The 19,615-nt window shown below is 38.3% G+C and overlaps 2 protein-coding genes and 1 long non-coding RNA gene across 8 annotated transcripts; 1 reads left to right on the plus strand and 2 right to left on the minus strand.

The window, feature by feature from the left end:
• Positions 1-482: 482 nt before the first annotated feature.
• Positions 483-1,909, minus strand: LOC103873109 (membrane steroid-binding protein 2). Its single transcript, XM_009151538.3, has 2 exons — positions 1,504-1,909; positions 483-1,068 (listed from the first exon to the last, which is right to left on the minus strand). The coding sequence occupies exons 1-2, from the start codon at positions 1,809-1,811 to the stop codon at positions 708-710; spliced, it is 669 nt and encodes a 222-aa protein (XP_009149786.1). The 5' UTR covers positions 1,812-1,909; the 3' UTR covers positions 483-707.
• Positions 1,910-2,145: 236 nt separating this feature from the next.
• Positions 2,146-17,341, plus strand: LOC117126279. The gene is made up of 2 exons (XR_004448823.1): positions 2,146-5,871; positions 13,184-17,341. It is a non-coding gene; the product is annotated as an uncharacterized LOC117126279 (long non-coding RNA).
• A 382-nt stretch (positions 17,342-17,723) lies between these two features.
• On the minus strand, positions 17,724-19,506 carry LOC103873111 (F-box/LRR-repeat protein At3g48880). 6 transcript variants are annotated; one of them, XM_009151539.3, is made up of 3 exons: positions 19,190-19,356; positions 18,562-18,942; positions 17,724-18,487 (listed from the first exon to the last, which is right to left on the minus strand). In XM_009151539.3, exons 2-3 carry the CDS (start codon positions 18,912-18,914, stop codon positions 17,923-17,925), a joined length of 918 nt encoding a protein of 305 aa, XP_009149787.1. In that variant the 5' UTR covers positions 18,915-18,942; positions 19,190-19,356; the 3' UTR covers positions 17,724-17,922. The 6 variants fall into 6 exon arrangements, with proteins under 6 accessions (XP_009149787.1, XP_009149789.1, XP_033130015.1 ...); XM_009151541.2 differs by having other exon boundaries at positions 19,221-19,352; XM_033274124.1 differs by having other exon boundaries at positions 19,195-19,341.
• Between the last annotated feature and the right edge of the window lie 109 nt (positions 19,507-19,615).

Here is a 19,615-nt window from a genome sequence, read left to right on the forward strand (position 1 = left end):
TTTCTCAGTTTACTCTTTTACCTGTTTCACTTTCCTTTGCATTATCTGTTTCATGTTCCACTGTTCGAAAACGAATCTTTAATTTGATATTATACCAATGAACGCTTCAATCATATTAATCTAGTTACAATCGTGTGTCTCGTTATTATTTGTTCTTTGATTATAGACTGTACAAACTGAACATCTTGTTTATCTATTTTTGCTAGTAGACGTTTATTATCCTTGCTATGGATTCATGAATTATCATAGTGACCATTGTGGTAGGGTTCAGTTGTTAGTTAGTGTGCCATCAAGATAATCACAGCGAACCTCAATTGCCGTGGTCTCTGTATTCATATCATTTGGCATTCAACACACCAAATGTTGGCCGACAATGTGTTTGAGGTTGTGGCTATTATCACGCTAACTTCTTAGATTCCCTTGTCTAAGTTCGCATGAGTCTTGTTTTATACTTCCTTCAAATCCAGGCCTTCATCTTTTGATAGAGAAAATAAATATCGATATATCACCGTAGGACATAATGTAATCTGAAGCTTTTCATAACGAGATTTAAATGTCATAAATTCCAAAAGGTAACACACAGTCTTACATTTTTTATTTATTGAGTTTGCTTCTTCCAACTCAAAGCTATATTTACGACTCATAAAACCCTGAAAAATCTCACTAATTTCTCATGAGAAAGTAAAGTGCTGCTTTGCTTCATTGCCTTAGTCCTCCTTTGCCGCATCACCATTTGCAACATCCTTCTTCTCCGTGGTTTCTTCCGTTTTCTCTTCTATGCTTCTAGAAGTTTCACCGTGGGCAACCTCGGCGGAAGCTTCTTGTCCAGTGTTGGTAGAAGGTTCAGCACTTTCTTTGCATTCTCCATCATTCTTCTGAATGGTTCCGACTTTGACATACTTGCTCATGAACTTGTACTCCCAGTCTTGTAACGCATCTAGCTCAAATGGACCAAGACCAGAGATGTCTCCGGTCAAATCGGTTTCCTCAAAGGACATCTTAGCAAGAGCTCGGCTTGCATCTTTCCCTGCAAACAGAGCGTATGGTCCACCTGGTCCATAGAACATCCTGCACAACATTTAACAGATGAGATGTTGTCAGTAAGGAAAAGTAGAGTGAATACAGAAAAAAACTACACTTTAGATGTAGTACATACATATCTAGCGTAAAACACATCTAGCTTAAAACTTATAAAAGTCATGGAACTATGTAAATGTGGATAATTAGATTCATACAAGTGCAACACAGAAGCAAATTAAAAAGCCAGACCTTTTAACGAACTTGTATGTTATCATTCCCAAAGTAGGGATCTTTAAGCTAACTTGAATACAAGAAAAGCAATGATATTCACATACATACATACTAAGCTCACACACCAAACAAGTTAGGGACCAACAAAAACTAGCAAAAGTTAACAGCTTTATGACAAAATAATTAACAAGTAGAACCACATCATCAAATCTAGAGACTCTGATCGTCTTCTTAATTAAAAAAGGAGCAAACCTGCTCTGGGAAACATCGTAGATCTGGCCTTTGATGGCCATGAGAAGGGGCTTTTTTGAATCTGAGCCGTCGTACTGCTTAAGCTCCTCCTCCGTGATTTCTCCGAGCTGAACCGGAGGCGGAAGGGGCTCCGGCTGAGGGTAATCCTCCGTCGAGCGAGGACGGTGTTCCTCGGGAGACACGAAGAAGCCGGAGACGACTTGATAGACTGCGAAAGCGAGAGCTAAGACGGTGAAAAACGCCGCCGGAGACAGTCCGGTGTAAGCTGTGATGGTTTCCTTCACCGTCTCCCATAATTCAACCACCATGACTAATCCAATCGAAAGAGAGGGGGAGAGAGAGAGAGAGAGAGAGAGAGAGAGAATCGGTGGTGGTCACTGGTTTAGAGCCAAACAGTCCGTAACGTTTGTTTCTTTTTATTACAAGGAAAAATCAAAATTTCCTCTTAATTTATAATTATTCTCTATAATTACACATAATTTAGATCTTATTAAAAAACATAAATGGTCAATTACGCAACAAAAATTAAAAACAGAGCTGTCAAAAATGTTTTTTTTTTCTTTAATAATCTACAAATATTGTATGTGATCTTATAAATTCATAAACGTTTTAAAGAAGATAGTTACACCTAACAAATGGTGGTTTAGTTTAATAAACGGTGCCGTTATTGCCGCCTTGAGATGAGTAGTAGTAGTAGGTGAGAAGTAGATGATACCAAAACAAAATGTGACTCTTATCTTCTCTTTGTTCTATAAAATTTAAAACATGTGTCCAAATATAATTGGGCTTCTTTATATATATGTAGAACCACCAATAAAGAACTGGAAGTTGTATAGCATATATTTATATGAGAGATTATAAAACTATATATATTATATATATTCAGTATCAAAACTATCATATTTTTTTCAACCAAACTATCATTTTTAAATCTACATTTTTAGTGTACATCAACATTTATTCAGCGGTAACTATTGATAAAAAAATCAAATAAAAACTATGCGGAGTTTAAAACTGTTAACTTACTTTCCTACTCATACTTTAAGCAAGAGCTTTGAAGTTATAATCTCAGGTTCTTTTATTTACTAGGTGTTTTCTTCTATCATGTGCAATTAATAAAATATAATTTAAATTATATTTTAAATTTTTTTTATTAATATTTTAAAATTTATTATTTTCTTACCTTTGTTCTATATTGAATTGCAAATACAAAAATGATAGAATCTTTGTTGATTATACTAAATTAATATGAAAGGGCTAAAAAAATTGAAAGAAGATACCAAAGAAAAAAAATAAGCATCTATATGTAATTTGTAATATAAATTTTGATTTTATTAAAGATAGATAAGATAAAATAAATACTTCTATTATTTTAATTTATATTTAATAATATATATATATATATATATATTTAAAATTATAATTTTAGATAGATTTTTATCTATTTATATTGGTTAGCATATGATTAAATCAACCTGTATAAAATTAAGAAAAAAAGTTTGCTAAAAAAATTATATAATTATCAAAAAGTAAAACTAAATATTATTTCTAAAATTTGTAGATACCAAAAGGAAACTAATGGCATTAGGATTAAAAATTTATTATTTTTTAATAAATTGCATAAAATTTTAAAATTTGTAAAATATTGTTATATTTCTTTTATTATATTATTTAATGTTATATTTGAATATTTGAACATATTTACTTTAATGATGATTTATTGGTTATTATCTTATTGTAAGAATTTTACCAAAAATATAAATCAACATTAAATGTAATTGTACATGTCACAATTAGATATAAGTCATGTCATAATTGATAATATGTCATGTTATTTTTTTAGTGAAAATGTTTGTGGAAATGACACATAATTTTTTTTTTGAAAAATCACAATCTTTAGGGGATTGGAGAGACCGTATCTTTCTTTGTAGGGTTTGGTAATTTAATCTCTAATTCACACAATCTTATAGCTTCTTTTACATATTCACTTTCATATATCAGATAAACTCTTAAGATTTGTAAGCGAACTGAAGAACATTATAGAATATACTCTAAAATGTTAAGAAGATAAAGATCAAAATAAGATGATTATCCATCTTAGACACATGTTTTTCTTACAGTAATCATGTCATCTATCACCTCTTAGTATTTTATCTTTTTCTAGTAAAGCAACCGACTTATGTGTAATATAAACAGCATTCATTTTCTTTACTTTGTACGTACAACAAGAAGAAGAGTTTATAATAAAAAAAAAGAATCATTTGCTCTTATCTCTCATTACTCTCCAGCATAAATATATATATATATATATATATATATATATATATAATAACTATAAGCAAAGCTATAGTTATCTATTTACTCCTTTTTATTTACAACACGTTATCAGCACGAAACTCTGACCAACTGAGGTTTATCAATCCGAAAGTTCTTAAACCAGTCGAGGTAATATTTAAATTTATGTGTTTGAATATACTTAATTTATTTAAATTTTATTATTGTTCCGGAGTGAGAGGTTAGGCCTTCTCCGTTTATTTTTCGGGATGATAGACGATGCCTTTCCCGACTGATTGTTATGGTAGGATATGCCTTCACGATCAGATGATCACGTGGTAGGATTTACCTCCGTGAATTGAAAAAAAAAAAGATCACGTGGTAGGCTTTGCCTCCGTGAAATGAAAAAAAAGATACATGGAAGGCTTTGCCTCCGTAAATAAAAAGAAAAAGGTCAAAAATGGTAGACTAAGTCTCCGCGGACCTTGAAATAAGTAAAGGTCAAAATGGTAGATCATGTCTCCTCGGACTTTGAAAAATGATCAATATGGTAGTCTTTGACTCCTCGGATCATGTGGTAGGCTAAGCCTCCTGATTTTATTTATGCTATTTAAATTTCTGCAATTTAATTTACGCATTTATTTTATGCCTTCAATTTCTGCATTTAAATTCTCGTCTTTATTATAATATTATTCTATGAATAATGTTATCATGTGAGTTTTGACAAAGCTCAAAATAGGTGCCCTTGGTATTACGAGAAATAATTATAAGACTTGGGCAGTGAGTGCAAATATGCACCTGAGAAAAAATGAGCTTTGAGAAATCATCGATAAATTGAAACAATATCGGATGAGAAAAGAATAAAGCCATGATAATTTACATCACTTCAATGATGGTTTATAAGATGAGGTGTATCATGAGAAAAGATCTAGAAGATCTTTGAATAATTAAATCCTTGAAAGAAAAGATTCAATAAATAGTTGGAGTTGATGAAAATCCTCCTTGAAAACTGAAAATAAGGGAAATGAAATCATGATACTAAACCATCAAGTCGGTCCTATTAGAAAAGGACGAGGGTGTAGATACAGTTGAAACTCCCTATCGTGGTCGTGGAAGTGGACGAGGAAGAATATTTTGTCCATGCGAAATAGTTAGAACTTCCAAGAAAATAAAAGTGGTCGGGTGATAAAAGGCAAACATAAAAGGTTTGCTATAGATATGGCTAGAAAGAAAATTGGGTACGCAGTTGTCGTATGCCAAAGATTTAGCCGATCTATATCGAGAATCAAAAAGAAAAAGAGAAAGGAAGTATATTAAACTTTTTCTCTTATGAGCCCGAACCATCTTTCATAGTTTGAATACTCATCTTGATGTGATAGACTTTCTCGGTGAACCAGAGAGTATCAATGATATAATGATTATCTTCCTGAAGAAGATTTTGAGATTCAGGATGGAGATAGAAATACTTGGCAGATATTGGATCATCGTACATGACAAATAAAGGTAACAAATATTTCTTTTCTCTCAAAATAAATAAGTATAGTATCTAGTAATATAAAAATTATTATTGCTCTAGAGGAGCTTATGATGAAAAGACATGCATAAAAAAAAGATGGCAAAATTATAAACGAGTGGTAAACCTGGAGTTTACTGATATATAGCCATCTCCAATAATGTTATCGACATTATTGTGAAATGTTGAAAAACCAGAAGTTTTTCACATATAGCATGTCAAGAAAATAAAGGAAACCATCATGGTGATGAATCATCAAACAAGTTCACAATATGTGATTTCTTTAAGCAGATCCCAAATTAAGATCTCACTCTAAAGGATTTGAAACATAATTCATCCCAAATGGAAAAACTGAATATGTTATTGGTTCTAGAGTGGGATTCAGTACGAGATTTTAGACATGGAGTGTCATCATCTCGAGGAGGAGAATTAAAGAATCCTAGTGAGTGGAACATTGAAAAATTATGTTCGCACTTGAAAAAGAACTTGATAAAGTAAATTCAAGTAAGATGATCCCCATGATTGGGTGTAAACATGCAGTTGTGCATGTAATAAAGACATATACAATCCAGAGGGATAATGTCATGTCCCCGATCCTGGATAGGATCGTCCGGACGGACTGCGGTGCAAGGAAACGCACCAGTCAGGTCACATGACCTAAGGACAAGCGTGTCATGGTCCTGAATGAAGGTTAAGGGCATCAGTCAGCTGAGACTTAACCAGGATATGATGGAAACAAGGGTAAAGGAGCTGGGTGAGTGTTTAGGCAGCTGGACGAGTGTTGGTTTGAGTTCAATCAGCTCGGTTCAGCTGGTATTCAGTTCACCATGATCTGTCCAGCTCACAGGAGCTGGTGGACTAGCTCACTCAGCTGGGAACAGCTGGAGGTCAGCTCCATTCGGTGAACGGTGCGTTTTGGTTCGGATCAGTGCGGGCGAGTCCGGGACGGTTACTGGGCGAGCCGATGGTCCGGGTGCAGGACGGTTCGACCAAGTGGGTCTTAGGCTTGGGACAGGGAGTGGGCAAGCTTCCAGAGTGTGAGCTGAGGCTCAGTGATCGATTTGCCAAAGGAAGAAAAGGGGAGAAACCGCCAATGGGCGGTTATGGGGCGGTTATGGGACGGTTTTGGGAAGAAGGGATGTGATTGGTTGGTAACTGTTCGCCCAAGCGGTTGGGGACAGTTTAAATCGTCTTCTCCCTCTCATTTCTGCCATTCTGGTCGATTCCTACACCCTGAAACACAAAGAAACACAAAGAAAATACAGAGAGTTGGTCGGATTCCCAATCCAAGACCCATGGTGGTGTGAAGGCCATAAAGAGGCAGTTTTGGGAGAGATCAAGGGGGAAAGTTATGAACGACTTTCTGGTGGCTTTTGATCCGTGATGTTATCACCCAATGCATCCTCCAGGGCCTGAGAACACACGCAAATGGTGAGGAGAGAAGGTAGATGACCGGAATTCATTCCTAAAGGCCAAGACAGCCTTAAGGGCAGATGTGTGTAGAAAGGCAGTTTCATGGAAGTGCAAGGGGAGTTATGAACGACCCTGTGGTAGGTTTCCACCACTGATGAACACGTACTAGGCTTCCTCTGCATCTTGGGAACACACGCAAACACCCAGGAGAGAAGGGAGAAGGCCGGACTTCACTCACAATGGCATGAATAGCCTTGAAGGTGGATGCAGTGTAGAAACTGGTTTCATGGAAGTTCCATGGAAGGAGTGATGGGCACGAACCATGGTTAGATCTTATCAATACTGGGAGTATGTGATAAGGGTTTGATGAAGGCGTGCTAGGAGGAGCATGGACGCCCCTGATGAGGTAACAGGTGGGGACTGCAGACCATTGGACATAGTCTGGTACACTATGGGTTGATCTGGTCCAGCAGTTACACCTTACTCTGTTTTATGATTATTAATCATATTATTCCTTGTTCTTATGATTGAGATTGATGATTAGACATAGTAGCACTGAACCATGGCTTGGCCGGTTCAGAAGAACCCTCCATGGCCTTGGTTTGGCAGCTAAGTCTGGATCTCCTACTTCCTGATGGATTTATGGTGATCTGAATTTGGAATCCTCTTAGTGGTGAATTATCATGAATTTTTATGGTATTTGGGGATTTTTATCTGATTGATTTCGAGATGGTCAAGGTGGCCGGTGGGGCTGTCCTAGGTCGAGATCCATAGGATCGAGATCGGTTCTTGGAATTCTGACTTGACCATTCTCTTAGTTAAGATTTATCATGAATTATCATGAATCCTAATGAGTTTTTAGGGATTGATTTAGGGATGGTCCCTTGGGCCAGTTTGGCTGATCTTGGCCGAGATCACTATGATCTGAGCCGATTCTTTTGAAACTGTTAATGGGAATATTTTTCTTATCAATTATCATGAATTATCATGAATTTTATTTGGTATTTGGATCTCTTTTTAAAGGGATCAGATTTGACATTTTTGATGATTGTTCTTGACTAGATTGGATCCGACCATGCAATGTGATTTGATTCTTGACTTGTAATCTAACCTTGTGATTGTGTGGTTGTTTGTGTTGGATCCAGGACCAGAAATGGACCGTGGTAAGGGAAAAGCACCATGAGGACCGCGGCCATGGGAAGATGTGTGGTGATTGGGTTGATTCTGAAAATTGTGTGATTATTGTAGCCTATTGTGCAACTTGTGAACTTATGCGATTCTAGTATGTATTCTATTATATAGGATGATGAATGATGTATGAACCTTGGTTAATATCTATGAAGTATCTATTTTCATTAGTTGATGCTTGATTGTTTAAGTGTGAATGTTGGAACCTCAAAACTCTGAAAAAGACTTAGAATTATTTAACACTTGAACTTGAATATAAAAGATGGAATTGGTTGCATTGTTTGGTGAGGCCGCGGTCTGGTTGGATTGAGGAATCCAGGATCGGGTCTTACAAGTTGGTATCAGAGCATGCTTGATCCTGTTGAGGACAGTGCTCAAATATGTTAAGTTCCAAACCGAAATTATTTCTGAAAACTGAGATGACTTGGAACCTTTGTTGTGGTGAGCCAAGTGAGAGTTGAGGTAAGTTTGGGTTTAATGCTTGTGAACGGGGAAGTTCCAAGATGAGCCGGCTTAGCCAAGATACATTCTTCCACGGCAAGACCCTGAAAACATAAAGGTTAGTTTATCTAGTTATTTGGGAATAATAGACGGATTGGATGATGGACGCAATGCAAGATCTTTGTATGGACGACCTGGACAAGGGAAGTAACATGGACCAGAGAGTGGCTTAGGTTGAAAGAAACATGCAGCACTCTCTTGGAGGTAAATGTTATTCCTTGGTGGCCGTTCAAAACAAGTGAGCATATGCAATGTTCATGTTAGTCTAAGGGAGACACTACATGGCTAGTACATGAGTGGGCTTGTGATCAGATGGATCAGCTTGGACTCAGTGTAAGTCAAGGTATGATTCCTTAAAATTGAGTGAATGGAATGGATCAATTCCAAGAGGAATTGGAAACACGATGTTAAGTATCTTAGTATGATGAGGATTGAGGTATACTATAAACACTTTTGTGAATGGTATGGGACGTTCACAGATGTGTGATGCTTTGGAGAATGGTATGGGACATTTTCCAAATGTGTGATCAAACCAAAATCCTACTCATCTAAGTACTTAATGATCGGTGGTGTGGAAACACATTATTTGATACTGGAGCTACACATAGTGCTGTGAGTCCAGGAATGGTTGGAAAAGGTTTGTTCCAGTATGGAACATGGGATGGTCCTGAACGAGTGAGTGCGGCCGGAGGGCAAGTTATGAACTCACTCGGTCTGGTTAAGGACATCCCTGTGGTGATCTTGGATAGGCCGATGCCTATAGATCTGATTGTTGTCCCCCTCAAGCATCATGAAGTGATCTTGGGCATGGACTGGTTGGGAAAGTATCGGGCAACTCTAGATTGTCACCGGGGAAGGGTGCAACTTGAGAACGAGTTTGGACCCCGATTAAGTACCAAGGGATCATGCCAACCTCTTGTAGTTTGGTGGTTTCAGCAGTCCAAGTAGAACGGATGCTTGGAAATGGTTGTGAGGCCTTTTTGGCTACCATTTACACTGATGAGGTTGTAGGGGCCTGTGACCCAGAGGGTATACCGTTGGTTCGGGAATTTCAGGATGTGTTTGGGGCACTACAGGGCATTCCCCCTGATAGGGCTGACCCATTCATCATTGAATTGGAACCTGGAACGGCCCCATTATCTAAAAGTCCATATAGAATGGCACCAGCTCAGATGGCAGAGCTGAAGAAGCAACTTGAGGAGTTGCTTGAGAAGGGGTTCATACACCCTAGTGTATCACCTTGGGGAGCACCAGTCCTATTTGTTAAGAAAAAAGGATGGTAGCTTTAGGTTGTGCATTGATTATAGGGGTTTGAACAGGGTGACTGGGAAGAACAAGTACCCTTTACCCAGGATTGATGAATTGCTGGAATCATAAACCTTATTGTCCAGGAAGGACTTAAGGGAACAGAACAATCTGTTAGGACTCATGGTAGAGTGAGCAGCCTAAAGATTGGAACATGTTCACTAGGACTTGGCTGGTGCATCGAGTGGCTTGGAGATTGGTTGAATCTACTAAGACTTGAGTACTCAGTATGTTCCTAGGTACTGAATTTGATCTAGTCATGGAACTAAAGTGTTCTACATGGACTTGGTGTCTACTAGGAACGCAACCTGGAGAGTTGGGTCAGTGACACAAGTCATGTCTTTGTATGGGTGCTTGATGGACCACTTGATAAGAATTTGGGTTAAATATCTATCAAGTGGGGGAGACTTGTTGTGTATACGATGACCAATAGGTGGTCAGTGAGAAGGAACAAGGTGGGAGATGCAACGAATTGGTTAGAAAGAACCAATCGAGCATGCTCCATGTTCCGGGTACAAAGGAGTTCGGATGGAACCTTTGTCTTGAGACAAGAGGTTAACACCACTGGATTCGAGGACGAATCCTTCGCAAGTGGGGGAGACTTGTCATGTCCCCGATCCTGGATAGGATCGTCCGGACGGACTGCGGTGCAAGGAAACGCACCAGTCAGGTCACATGACCTAAGGACAAGCGTGTCATGGTCCTGAATGAAGGTTAAGGGCATCAGTCAGCTGAGACTTAACCAGGATATGATGGAAACAAGGGTAAAGGAGCTGGGTGAGTGTTTAGGCAGCTGGACGAGTGTTGGTTTGAGTTCAATCAGCTCGGTTCAGCTGGTATTCAGTTCACCATGATCTGTCCAGCTCACAGGAGCTGGTGGACTAGCTCACTCAGCTGGGAACAGCTGGAGGTCAGCTCCATTCGGTGAACGGTGCGTTTTGGTTCGGATCAGTGCGGGCGAGTCCGGGACGGTTACTGGGCGAGCCGATGGTCCGGGTGCAGGACGGTTCGACCAAGTGGGTCTTAGGCTTGGGACAGGGAGTGGGCAAGCTTCCAGAGTGTGAGCTGAGGCTCAGTGATCGATTTGCCAAAGGAAGAAAAGGGGAGAAACCGCCAATGGGCGGTTATGGGGCGGTTATGGGACGGTTTTGGGAAGAAGGGATGTGATTGGTTGGTAACTGTTCGCCCAAGCGGTTGGGGACAGTTTAAATCGTCTTCTCCCTCTCATTTCTGCCATTCTGGTCGATTCCTACACCCTGAAACACAAAGAAACACAAAGAAAATACAGAGAGTTGGTCGGATTCCCAATCCAAGACCCATGGTGGTGTGAAGGCCATAAAGAGGCAGTTTTGGGAGAGATCAAGGGGGAAAGTGAACGACTTTCTGGTGGCTTTTGATCCGTGATGTTATCACCCAATGCATCCTCCAGGGCCTGAGAACACACGCAAATGGTGAGGAGAGAAGGTAGATGACCGGAATTCATTCCTAAAGGCCAAGACAGCCTTAAGGGCAGATGTGTGTAGAAAGGCAGTTTCATGGAAGTGCAAGGGGAGTTATGAACGACCCTGTGGTAGGTTTCCACCACTGATGAACACGTCCTAGGCTTCCTCTGCATCTTGGGAACACACGCAAACACCCAGGAGAGAAGGGAGAAGGCCGGACTTCACTCACAATGGCATGAATAGCCTTGAAGGTGGATGCAGTGTAGAAACTGGTTTCATGGAAGTTCCATGGAAGGAGTGATGGGCACGAACCATGGTTAGATCTTATCAATACTGGGAGTATGTGATAAGGGTTTGATGAAGGCGTGCTAGGAGGAGCATGGACGCCCCTGATGAGGTAACAGGTGGGGACTGCAGACCATTGGACATAGTCTGGTACACTATGGGTTGATCTGGTCCAGCAGTTACACCTTACTCTGTTTTATGATTATTAATCATATTATTCCTTGTTCTTATGATTGAGATTGATGATTAGACATAGTAGCACTGAACCATGGCTTGGCCGGTTCAGAAGAACCCTCCATGGCCTTGGTTTGGCAGCTAAGTCTGGATCTCCTACTTCCTGATGGATTTATGGTGATCTGAATTTGGAATCCTCTTAGTGGTGAATTATCATGAATTTTTATGGTATTTGGGGATTTTTATCTGATTGATTTCGAGATGGTCAAGGTGGCCGGTGGGGCTGTCCTAGGTCGAGATCCATAGGATCGAGATCGGTTCTTGGAATTCTGACTTGACCATTCTCTTAGTTAAGATTTATCATGAATTATCATGAATCCTAATGAGTTTTTAGGGATTGATTTAGGGATGGTCCCTTGGGCCAGTTTGGCTGATCTTGGCCGAGATCTATGGGATGGAGGCCGGTTCTGGGAAATCTGATTGGACCATTCTCTTAGTTATGATTTATCATGAATTGTCATGAATTTTAATTGATTTTTGGAGCAGGTTTGCTTGGGGTCGAAATTGCACCTGAGGGCATATTGGGGTCAGATCCTTGTGTTAGGATATCTGATCATATGTTGTGTGCTGGAACATATTGTCACTTATGATATTGATCATAAGGAATTGCTGGTTATCAACCTTGGTGTTGGTAAGGCAGGCCGTGTGTGATCTGATCATTGGCAAGGATGGACGACCTGATCTTTGGATGATGGATCAAGGTGTCTGATCTGATTGATCAAAGGATGCACCGGTGGTAAGAACAACACTAATCAGGTTCAGTGGGACATGGTTCCATGACTGATTAGGAAGTATGAAGACTCATCAGTTCTGAGTCATGTGGGGTGGTTGGTTGATTGACTCAGGATCTGATGGGCAGTGTTAGTCTTTGTGAGGACTTGATCTGGTTAGTCCATGAGAGGACTTGGTATGATTAGTCCATGAGCTGGACTTGATATCATAAGTTGATAAGGCAAAAGGATGTGGGACAGTGCATGAACCGGTAAGGGCCAGATGCATGTCCTTAGCTGATTGAAGACTTCCCAAAGGTTACTTATGTCTGTGGGGATGGTTGGCTGAATGACTAAGTACCCAAGGGAAGAGTTTATGCAGCTCGATCAGCTGGAACGGAGCAGCAAATCTCAAGTGAAGTGGTTCAGCTCAACTAGTTGGGTGAGCTAGCTAAGACAGCTAAGTCAGCTGGGACAATGAGCTAACAAGCTCCGGGAATGTGGCAAAGGATCGACCTTGGAGCTAGCTGGCAGTTGTGTTACTGACCAGTAGCTGAGGTGATCTGACCAGACAAGTGTTAGATTGGATTTAGTCCAATGGATGATAGATGTTATTCCGCTGTGCATAAGGTGAAATGATCTAAGCTAGGGAATGACTAAGGTAGTCTTGAGCTAAGATCTGAGTTAGCCCTCGCCTAAGGGCGATGTTTTTAAATATAGGGCAAAATTTTTAGAGGTTCGGTCAGTGTATAGACCGAGCGACGTGAGGCATCGACCGCGGCCTAGTCGGCCGGGATCGGGTCTTACAGATAAAGTATATGGATACTTAGAAATATGCTCGCAAGTTTGCTAGAAGCATATGATAAGCTGATGGAATGAGATATGTGAAATGGATTACAATGAAAAGTAGAATAATCCATTTACAAAATGCCTGCCAGACATTTTGATGAAATAATGATATCTCATATTCCAGCTGAAAATGCTCCAATAAGAAAATAGTGTCCTAAACGGACGATATATGAGTCTATAGCACGCTAGAGACGTGATAGACCACTTTGGTTCCAAAGAGTCCTCGAAAAGGAGAAAAAATATAAATAGAGGATGAATCTCATGATGAGACCGTTGATATGGTTAATATAACAGTCAGGTACCTGGGTAAATCATCAATGATGATAAAGAGATCTCGATTAACCGTATCAGTACGGATAAAAATATGGAATCAAAGAGAAAATAGATTGTCGACAATAAATAAATGAAAAAGCGCTATAAAAATAAAGATTATGAATCTACCTCTATGTATGAGGGTAGAGTGAATTGATTGGCCATCAATTCGATATAAAGCTCGTTAGAATAACGAGAGATTTTTGGACCAAAAGTCCAAGGTATATATTTCTCCAAAGAATGTAATGAAAGATGACCTTGAGGTATGAAAAGCGGCTTGTTCCAAGGTCACTGGAGAAAATTTAAAATAGATGCAATATATTGAAATGTCTGGCAGGACAAAAATAACTTGAGTTGCATCTTGATTTTTAGAACTCCCTGGAGAGTTAAAAATGCTCTCGGGAATGTATAAAACAAACTCTAGAAGAGTTAGAACAAGCAGTATATAAGGTATCTTGAACCGGTAACTGATGATATGTTTACGGCACGATTTGCCGATTGCCATTTTAATGAGAATGAATTCCAGCGTTAGGGGGAGGAATTTGAGAAATTCCTAAATAAATTACATGGTGTACACATTCGTTGTTACACTTTGGTCCCCCTAAAAATCAAAGAAGAGCTGGAAGTTCAGGAAATTGTGCATTTGAATAATTTGGCAAACTAGTTACCAAATGTGTTCACAGATACAACATGATATACCCGCTGAAAATGTTCCATCAAGAGTTGATGTTCCTAAAGAACAAACTGATGGGAATAAAATGAATGAACCTAGGGTTCAGTTAAAGAAGGGGAGACTAGCGGGTTCTAGAGATAAAAATCCCCGAAAGAATTTGGTTGAGAAAAGTTGCAAGGTTCCTGGAGAACCTGATACTGAAAAATGTCTGAAAGAAGACATAAGTGGAAAGGTTGAAAGAGAACCTGATACTGAAAGATGTCTGAAAGAAGGCATAAATGGTAAGGTTCCAGAAGAACCTGATACTGAAAAATGTCTGAAAGAAGGCATAAATGAAAAGGGTCAAGATGAACCAAATAAAGATGATCCAGATGACGAAAAGGGAACAGAAAAGTATGAGATTTCCATCAACTACACCCTTAATGAAAAGTTATAAGATAAAAGATGTTGATGGAATGTTTTTCTTTTCTGTGTCCAAAGAGATCGATCATAAAAGTGATGATCCCGATCGAAGGTCCATTTTGGAATGTTAAAAAGACATGATTGGGAGGAGTGGCAGAAGGCCATTCAAATTGAATTATTCTCCCTAAAGAAAATGAATGTCTTTGGACCTATAGTCATAACGTCTGAGAATATAAATCTTGTTGGGTATAAGCGGGTATTCGTGAGAAAAGTAACACGATATAAAACCTGATTAGTTGCCCAAGATTTTTCTCAGAGACCGGGAATTGATTTTGAGGAAACGTATTTCCCGGTAATGGATGCAATTACGTTTAGATTTTTGATGAGCCTAACGGCGTCAAAAAATCTTGAGATGCATCTCATGGACGTTGTGACTGCATATTTGTATGGATCGGTGGATAACGATATATATATGAAACTTCCAGAGGGATTGAAAATGCCAAGGGCATTGAAAGAAAAATCCAGGGAGATTTGTTCGGTCAAGTTACAGCGATCACTTTACGGATTATAGCAATCCGGACGCATATGGTACAATCGCTTAAGTGAATATATCTTGAAAAAGGATATGTTAATAATGCGATATGTCCATGCGTTTCTATAAAGAAATTGCCATATGGCTTTGTAATCATTGTTGTATATGTAGATGACCTGAACATAATTGGAACTCAAAAGGAGGTTGATGATGCTCGAACTCATATGAAAGAGGAGTTCGAAATAGATCTCGGCAAGACAAAGTTTTGTCTTGGGCTTCAGATAGAGCATTTCCGAGAAGGAATATTTGTGCATCAATCAAACTATACAAAAAGGTTATTGAAACGCTTTTGTATGAATAAAGTGACTCCTTTGAGTACTCCAATGGTAAATAGATCTCTCGATATGAAAGAGATGTTTAAAAGATCCTCTAAGATCTTATATAAATAAGTACTTTGGAGATGCTAATAGTAATAAAGCATTTGTGAGCTTATATGTCTTGCAAGTTGTATTTGATAAAATATAGTTTTAGACACTAATGTCTTTGCAAGATACAGTTTCCTATTTATGGAAATTAGAATGGCATCGAGAACATGTCAGTTCTCTCCAAGGTACGTATTGATTTAGGATTGATTTATCTTAGAAACCCCGAGTTTGGTATAGTTTTGCAGATACATGCTATTTATAAAGTCGAACGCAAACCGGATATGGTTTTACAACTGGTGGAACCGCGATCTCTTGGCGGTCCCAGAAACAAACTCTGGTTGCAACATCTTCAAATCGTGTAGAGACTATTGCGCTTCACGAAGCATGTCGAGAATGTGTGTGGCTTCGGTCAATGAGTCCCCACATACAAGAATCAAACAGATAGTCAACGAAAATGAGCCGACGAAATTTTTTGAAGATAATTCGGCTTGTGTTGCTCAACTCAAGGAAGGCTACCTTAAGAGCGACAGAACAAAGCACATCTCTCCATGATTTTACTCGTACATAAGGAAATTTGAGAAAAATAAAGAAGTGGACATCGAGTATATACGGTCATGTAAAAATCCGGCTGACTTGTTTACCAAAACTCTTCCGACTACAACATTCCGAAAACACGTTTACGGTATCGGAATGCGACGTTTGCGTGACCTGTGAAGATAAGGCTATGTCCATTATTCTCAGGGGGAGATTACGTCACAGTACTCTTTTTTCCTTATCATGGTTTTTATCCCATCGGGTTTTTCCATGACTAGGTTTTTAACGAGGCTGTACGTAATACAAGACGGATAATCAAGGAGGAGTGTTAGAAGATAAAGATCAAAATAAGATGATTATCCATCTTAGACACATATCTTTCTTACAGCAATCATGTCATCTATCACCTCTTAGTATTTTATCTTTTTCTAGTAAAGCAACCGACTTATGTGTAGTATAAATATCATTCATTTTCTTTACTTTGTACGTACAACAAAAAGAAGAGTTTATAATAAAAAAAGAATCATTTGCTCTCATCTCTCATTACTCTCCAGCATAAATATATATATATAATAACTATAAGCAAAGCTATAGTTATCTATTTACTCCTTTTTATTTATAACATAAAAGAGTTTAATTGTGATATATTTTATTAGTAGTCTAGGCTTGGAGGCTTCTTTATACGTGTACATAAGCTTTTTCGAGCGTTGAAAACTTGCACACTTTCTTATCATTCTAGGGGGTTACAGCGTTGGGCCAGATCATCTTCTGCTAAACTTCTTCATGAAGAAGGGGATGGTGTTGCAGCTCGTGTCTTGGAGAGTTTGGGTGCAGATCATAGTGAAAGCAAGTTACTGAATGCATCACCTCTTGAATTCTCACAATCATTGTTATGACTTAGGAACAAACTCTTGATTGCCTTTTGAGCATAATTGAAATCTATATTATTAAAACTGAAGTACATTTTGGTACTGTTTACAAACTTAGATAGTAGATTAAATGAAAGTTGTTTAGAAACAAGGATAGCAGATTAAATATTTTTTTATTTACATATTTAGTCACTGTATTTTTTTCTCATTTACAGATTCTGTCGTTTGGAAACTTGGATAGCAGGTTAAATGAGAAATGTTTGGAAACACGGTTAACAGATTAAATATTTATTTTTATTTACATATTTAGCCATTGCATTTCTTTCTTATTTACAAATCTGCCACTTCACTTAAAATAAAAAAAATTAAATTAATTACAATGAATTGTTATTTCTTTTTGCTGAAAATAAAAACGCAAACTGTAATATATAGTATATATTAATCTGCTATAATACAATTTTCAAGAAAACCAAATATCATAAAATTAATAATAATTCATAAAAACCTACAGTAAAAAAATAAATAATTTTTAAATAAATAAACAAAAAAAATCAATAGGTTAATATATGAATATTACAATTACATCAAATTGCATCAAGTTATAAAATTATAAATATAATATTACGTACAAATAAAAATTAGTATCAAACATCTATATTATAATATAATATATTCTACTCTAAATATATTTACAAAACATAAAAATATAAATGGACATTTTATAAAATCAATGGTTTATAAATTTACACTGAACGCAAGTTAAATCCAATACCCGCGCGAGGGCGCGGATCAAGATCTAGTTATTTATTATTCTTAAGGTTGGTGATATATAGTATTGACACAAAATACAAATTTTACTATTTTAGGCATTTGCCTACATCTATATATACACACAACAACAGAGAGTAAAAGATGAAGTAGCAAAGTTTGACAGAGACAAATAATATGAGAAAAAACATTAAAGATGAAGAGAGCTCACTTCATCAACCTTCCAGTCATCTTCTTCATACTTATACCATCTAACAATCCCTTCATCATTCTCAGTCCTCTGACACATGATACAAGTCTCATGCTCCATACAAGTCAAGAACCTCTTCAGCCTCGAAGCTTTCTCAAGTATCACCTCATCGAGCTCTCTCACAATCACTTTCTTCTGCGGCTGCCACCCACTCAACTCCACAAGGTAAGAGTGAGATATGTTGAGCACCTCAAGATCCTTTAACCCGTCAAGGATTTTGATCAGTGCCTCCCTATTTATCGAAGAGCATCTAAGGATGAGAGTTTTGAGGTGAGGGAGGCAGCTGATGAGGGTGTCTGCAAAGAAGATCTCGAATGGACCCATGATCTTTAACTCCTTGAAGTTGCTGCAGTTGTTGGCGATCTCTGTGAAGAGGTAAGGCGGGTTTGCGATGCTAGGCATTGTTAGTGACTCGAGATCTTTCCAAATCCTTATGGCTTTGCATATCCCAGTCATCTTTATTCTGTTCCAAGCTGGTAAGACGAGTCGTCTCAGCCCTGGACACCTGCAAAGACAACGGATACACTTTTTTTTTTTAGTATTAAGAAGAAGATTCAACTCAGTTACAAGGCATATTACCGTTCAGCGGTGTAAGTAAGCTGATCATCACTCAAGAACAAGTTGAAATGGAAAGCCAAGGTCCTCGTGTTCCCTCCGCTAAGATTCATGGAGAGTTTGAGGATGCGAGTGAGGGACTCATCAGAGCGACGTTCGACGTAGACATAAGGCTCCAGTGGGATCTTGATGAAGCTAGATCTCATGTGTGACAAATCAAGAGTCTTCCAGAGGATGGGATGGCAACAAGCAGTTCTCCATACACTACAAACACGAGCTAGTTCAAAGACGCTGAACTTGTGGAAAATCTTCACTAAGATGTCTGTGTCCAACTCTTCCCATCTCCTCATTCGACGACTTTCATACTCTTCTTCCATTTTTTTTTGCTTTCTTGATTATGATTCCCTAAGCAACAAGTAGTAGAACGTTTATTAAAAAAAAATAACACACGGCTTATCCTTCGCATGAATTCAATGGTTCCGTAAGAATTGCTAAATAGGAAAAAAGCAAACGAAACGTTTTCACAAAAAAAAATTGAAAGATTTTTTTCGTTAAAACGGGTAACCTCTTTGTCAGAAAAAAGAGTATTAAGACTCTTTTATGAAAGTTGACAAAAAAAGAAAAGAAAAGAAAGACAGAATTAACACGAAACTGTACGTAAAGACAGAGAATAGATCGAAAACCAACTAATCGATCTGATCTCTATCGACATTCCTTGAGTTTAGACGAACTGACATAGATCCTGAATCCCCATTTCTCAATTCAAAATCGAGATCAAAACTAAGAAATGATTAGATCAAAAGACAAGGAAGTTTAAAAACACACCCAAATGGTAGAGCAAACGGTCGATGATGACAACTAATCTCTCTCTCTCTAGCCAACGAAAATAGATATGAAAAAAATAAATAAAAGTGTGATGTCACAGTACCGGTTTTATTTGGTTTATTTATTTTATGTCTTTTGGATTTGGTTTCCAGACAAAACCGGTCTCTCTCGACACGAACCCTTTCCTTCCTTATCCTACAGACCGAGATTCTCATTATTGGGTGGGGGCTGACTTAGTAATTTAATCCGACGG

The sequence above is a fragment of the Brassica rapa genome, chromosome A06 (assembly GCF_000309985.2).
Source record: "Brassica rapa cultivar Chiifu-401-42 chromosome A06, CAAS_Brap_v3.01, whole genome shotgun sequence".
NCBI lineage: Eukaryota > Viridiplantae > Streptophyta > Magnoliopsida > Brassicales > Brassicaceae > Brassica > Brassica rapa.

Bases quoted from the DNA above. Each gene is read 5' to 3' on its own strand.
- LOC103873109 (XM_009151538.3), bottom strand. From the start codon at position 1,811: ATGGTGGTTGAATTATGGGAGACGGTGAAGGAAACCATCACAGCTTAC. The intron at 1,069-1,503 runs GTTTGCTCCTTT...AATGTTGTGCAG, and splicing joins TACGATGTTTCCCAGAGCAG to GATGTTCTATGGACCAGGTG.
- LOC103873111 (XM_009151539.3), bottom strand. From the start codon at position 18,914: ATGGAAGAAGAGTATGAAAGTCGTCGAATGAGGAGATGGGAAGAGTTG. The intron at 18,488-18,561 runs GTAATATGCCTT...TTGTCTTTGCAG, and splicing joins CTTACTTACACCGCTGAACG to GTGTCCAGGGCTGAGACGAC.